Here is a 5,076-nt window from a genome sequence, read left to right as displayed (position 1 = left end):
TTTTAAAAAGGGAACCGCAGTGGGGTTTTGCTAGGGAAAAAGAACCCCCTAAAACCCCAAAAAGGGGGAAAAAAAAAAAAGTGATATGCAGGAGGGTGGGGGGTTTAACAAATTGGGGCAGAAAAGCCTGGAAGTTAAAAAAGTTACAGGGATTGGTGAACTGGGGAGCCCCATTACCCCGTTAGAAGGGAGGAGGGTTGGAAAAAGGAAAAGAGGATGAGGAGAGGAATCAGCATTACCCCAAACATTTAGGGATCAAAAGAACAGGTATGTGTAGTTATGGGAAAGGGTGAAGTGATAGGGGCTGAAGGAAACAGAGGGGAGGGGGGAAGAGGGGGAGCTACGTGCGTCCATCCCGCGTTACCGGCGAGCGAGTATTTAGATGATGCTCAAGTGCGAGACAAAAATCGCCGGAATGGGGTAGAGACCACTGATGAGGAAGAGACGTGGGTAAAACAGCGCGAAGGCTTCCTCGTGCCTCACCGGCTTTCCATAGCGTCGTCAGCCATGGCCCGCGTTACCAGCAGTCACCCGTCAGCGTGCATGAAGCAGACACACACGCAAACACACTTAAGCGCCCTTCGAAGATGAGAACCAACGGCTGAAAGGAAGCGGCGGTCTAACACCAAATAGAGCAACGAGGAGAGAGAGAGGAGACAACGTACCGAAAAAGCAACAAAGCGGAGAAAAAAAATACATCAAGCACTGCATCGAGGTCTGTGCGCTAGCGCGCGAGCAGCCAGCCGCGAATCTTTGGCGGAGATGTCCACACCCACATCCAAGCACGCGCGCTGACACATCTTGTCCATCCTTTACTCTTTCACTAATTCTCTCCCTGAGCTGTTTCACCTCATTCTTCTCATAGCCCCCATGCGATATCGTACTTCGTCGTCTGTTAGTGCCGTCAAGAGCCGCAAGACAAGCGCCGTGAAGGAGCCTCCCGGTGTGAGGCAAGGGGAACCACACAGGAGAGAGAGAGGCGGGCGGTGGCGTACCATCCAGAAGACATGCAGAGAGAGAGAGAGCAGAGCCCAAGACGGAGAACAAAACAAAGAAAAACGACAACTTCTGGTGAGTAATAAAGGTGATGAGCGCGAGCATGCATCCCGGCGAACCGAATCACATGCATGTACCATCACCAATCAGCTCATCCTTCACTCTCCTCCTCCTTCGCCAACCCCATCTCCAGGGAAGGGGAAGGGGGGGCTCGTGCGGTGGGGTGCTCCTCTCTCTCCCTCTGTTTCAATGCGGGTCTGTGTTGCACAGCTGAACAAATAATCAGAAATATAAATTCAGCAGAGAGGAATGATGGCCATCACCTCGTGCGCTCCACGCAGCTGAGGTGGTGCAGTGCAGGTCTCGGTGGGCATGTATCTGCACCTTTTTTTAAGTCCAAACAGCTGCGTGGTGAGGTGAACTCTTCTCTCCCTTATCACCTCACTCCTTCAAGTAGAGCTGCAGAGAAGAGCAGCAAAAATGGAAAGGAGGCCAGGCAGAGGAGGGGAGAGAGAGAGAGGGCTGACCGACAACGCTTGGAAACCCAAGCAGCACGCACAAGCGTGTTGTATGTTTCCTCGCCTCGCAAGGCAGCATCCCTCGCCTCAAACAAGTGGACGCATTTCGAGCGCTCAGACACGCACGCGTGGACATCCTCCAGCGCGTGTGTGGGTGTATGTCTCCCACCTACCCACTCTCTCGCCATATGGGGTATTACTTCCCTCCTCCTCCTCCTCGCCTGTGCGTATGTAGTGGACCCTTACACTTACTTCTCTCTCCCTCACTACCCACCACCACCACCACCAGCTCCTCCTCCTCCCCCCCCCCGGCCTCTCCGCTCCCTCCGCCGCGACCGTGGAACACAAAGAGCCGTGCACCTGTTAGTTGCTCGGGTGGACTCGTCGAGTGGCCTCCGGGCTGCAGCTCCGACTCCCTATCCCCCATTCAGCAAGACACCCCTTTTCTGCCTCCTCCCTCGTGCCGCTTTCCGTCTTAGTCCTCCACGAGCGTCATGGAAGGCGCTCGTCAATGTGGAGCAACGCGGCTGCCAAAGCGGCTTCTCGCCGCGCTGTTCGCTGTTACAGTGCTCTTGGAAGCGCTCGACGACACACTGCCGGTTGCCCAGGCAGTCGTCGAAACACCCGCGCCGACCCCGTACGTTCGTCGCACCTACGAGGCGAAGGTATCCTTCTTTACCAAGTACTGGTGGGTCGGCTTTATCATGATGTTTGTTGCCTTCCTGCTTGTTGTGGGGGCGCTCTACGTCGCAGTGCAGTTCCACTTCAAAGAGTCTGAGCAGCGTGATCGCCGGAAGGAACTGGAGATGAATCGATTCAGTATTGAGAACTGCAGAGGCGGAGAAGAGGTAGGGGGCCATGAAGCGGATCAGCAGGGTCGAAGCGGGCAGTCGTTGCGCAACAACCCTCTTCGTAGTCGTTGATAAGACAGGTGGAAAACACCAAGCGGGAAAAGGGCACGAATGCGATGACAATGAAACCTTCTCGCACGCTCAGTAGCGGCCCTTTGGCGTCCCTCGTGTATACCTCGTCCTTGTTTCAGCAAAGGGGCGGACATGATGAGAGTAACAGCCCCATGTAGGACTACAAGAGAGACAGAAGTGAGGTGACGGACGGGAGGTGCCACAGATAAAGGGATCCGTAGGGGAGGTACGAGTGGTGCGTGTGCGTATGCGTGTGTGTGTGGGGGGGGAGGGGGGAGGCCAAAACAGCACGCCAATTGCAACACCCACGTGCACAGGGAAAGAGAGGGAAAGAGGAACCCTCTTGCACTGGATGCACACCCACACACACACACACACATACAAACGCGTTCTCTCTTTCTCCCTTCACGTTTTGTGTCTTCTTATCCCTCTCTCTCTCTCTCTGGAACTTACCTGTGCACATGGTGTATGGGTATGTGTGCGTGTGTCTCGGGATCGGTGTTTCCCCTCTCTCCCTCCCCCCACCCACCTCTCTTCTTGCTTGTCGTTCAGTAGCACAGGCTACGCGGCTATCACGATGACGATAGGAAAGGCAAACAGAGGAGACAGCCTCAAAACAACAAAATGAAGGAAAAAACGAAACATGATGTAACCGATACCCTCTTTCTGTGCCACACATACACACAGTCTGTCTGTCTCTCCACCCTAGCTGGCTGCCTCTCGTGATGGACAATGGCGCGCCTATAGAGGCATTTCTTGATTGCCGTTGCGCTCTTTCTTTTTCGCATTTGATGTATGGCAGGTATGCTCCTCTGTCGTTCTTCTCATCATGTGTGTGCAAGCATGCGTGCGAAGACGTTGTTTATCCTGTCTTCCATCGAGATGATGAAGGGGTGTGGTGGCCTACGTGGTGGTGATGAGTTCACAGAGTAGTTCTTGCGCATGCCGTCGTTGCATGAACTCTTCATTCACTCTTCAGCTTGACTCTCTGCTGCATCTTCCCGTTGGCTGCGTGCGCTCATGTATAGTAAAGGTGCATCCTGTGTATATGGCTGAGTGCACACGAATATTTTGGAGGGGATTTTGTGTGGGTGTCCGCCCCAGGCATTTCCTCCTTTCTCTTTCCCATCTCGTGTCTGTCTCACCTCAATGACGGGGACACACACACACACACCTCAGCGCGTGGTATCCCCAGGGTCCTGCACCCGCCTCCCCACTTGGTGTGGGGAAGTGGAGCAGCCCCCCACCCCCTCTGTCGCCGCTACATGCCGAACCACCCCTGGCGATCGCAGGGCCACGTGCCTACGGCGCGGGGGGAGGCCACAGCGCTGCTGAGCGCGCGCACTGCTGTAACGTGCGCGTCTGCGGCTGTTGGGCACCACGCGCTGGGGCCTGCGACGGGCCGGGGTGGCGTGGCGTAAAGCTGATGCTCTGTGGCTGAGCGGACACCTTGAAGCACGGGTATATGTATATATATATGGTCTATATGTGTGTGTGCGTGGGTATGTCCACGTTTCACCATGACGCACCGCCCCTCTCCTCCCCCCTGTGGAATAATACGTTCGGTCTCCTCTGCGATCGCGGTGCCGAGTGAAGCGCGCGGAAGAGCAAAAGTTGAGTCACTACTGCCTCTCCTCCACCTCTACCGACTCCCTCTCACACTTCCTCCTTCCCGTTCCCCTTCTTTCTCTCATGCGTCATCAACGACATTTTCGCCCCCCACCCACCCACCCTCTTTCCTCCACAATCATATAAACACACATGTGGAATCACGCCGCCTTGTCGCGTCCATGCACACGCACGCACACGCACATGCGTGATATTTTTATATCTATCACGCATGTGCGGGATCTTTTATTCTCTTTTCCTTCTCGCTTACTCTGTTTCCATCGCTTTGCTGTTTGGCGCTTTCACCCACAACAGTATGTGTCTCGCGTGTGACGCTTTCCCTTCTTCCTCTTCTTGCTGCTGCTGCTGCTGTTTGTTTGTTTGTGTGTGTGTGTGTGTGTGTGTGTGTGTGTGTGTGTGTGTGTGTTGACTGCCTCCCTCCCCTCCTCCCCCTACTCCAAGACGGAAAAGGGGTGCAGAGACCGGCAGCGAAGGGCGAGACAACCTCCACACGTATTGTTGAAGAGCCAACAAAGCAAAAAAGCGAAGTGAGAGGTGGGAAGGGAAGACACACACACACACACGCACGCACGCACAGGGGCCGTGTGGATATATGTGTCGTCCCTCAACTTTCTTTTCTTTGCTCGCTCCGCTGAGCTCATCCCTTCTCCTTCTCGGCCCTGTCACCTCACCCACGCTTTGAAGCGCCTCTTCTTTCCCTCACTCCGGGTGTCCTCCGCAAGAGCTGGCGTGAAGTAATTCAGGTTTGGCACCTCGTTGCTGCCGTACACAGACCGACTGATCCTTTAAGCCACAAGGAAAGAAAACGAGAGGAGGAGGTAGAGAAAAAAAAAAACACGACGAGTTGTCTTGTCGTTTCTCGGCCCTCCCCCTCCCCTTGCTCCTCTCCCCTCTCATTCCATCCCCGCCCCTCCTCCTCCTCCTCCTCCTCCCCCCTCCCCCTCAACACCCTCTCGCTGATTGTGTTAACTAAACAACAGAAGCGTCATTTTTATTATATGTGGCCGAGG

General features: G+C 54.8%; 1 protein-coding gene across 1 annotated transcript; it reads left to right on the top strand.

Moving 5' to 3' along the window:
• Positions 1-2,008: 2,008 nt before the first annotated feature.
• Positions 2,009-2,437, top strand: LBRM_08_0850 (hypothetical protein, unknown function; the record flags this gene model as incomplete). Its single annotated transcript, XM_001562092.1, has 1 exon — positions 2,009-2,437. One exon carries the CDS (start codon positions 2,009-2,011, stop codon positions 2,435-2,437), a length of 429 nt encoding a protein of 142 aa, XP_001562142.1.
• Positions 2,438-5,076: the final 2,639 nt, after the last annotated feature.

This window comes from Leishmania braziliensis, chromosome 8, assembly GCF_000002845.2.
Source record: "Leishmania braziliensis MHOM/BR/75/M2904 complete genome, chromosome 8".
NCBI classification, from domain to species: Eukaryota; Euglenozoa; class Kinetoplastea; order Trypanosomatida; family Trypanosomatidae; genus Leishmania; species Leishmania braziliensis.
This window is presented reverse-complemented; position numbering and strand designations above follow the sequence as displayed.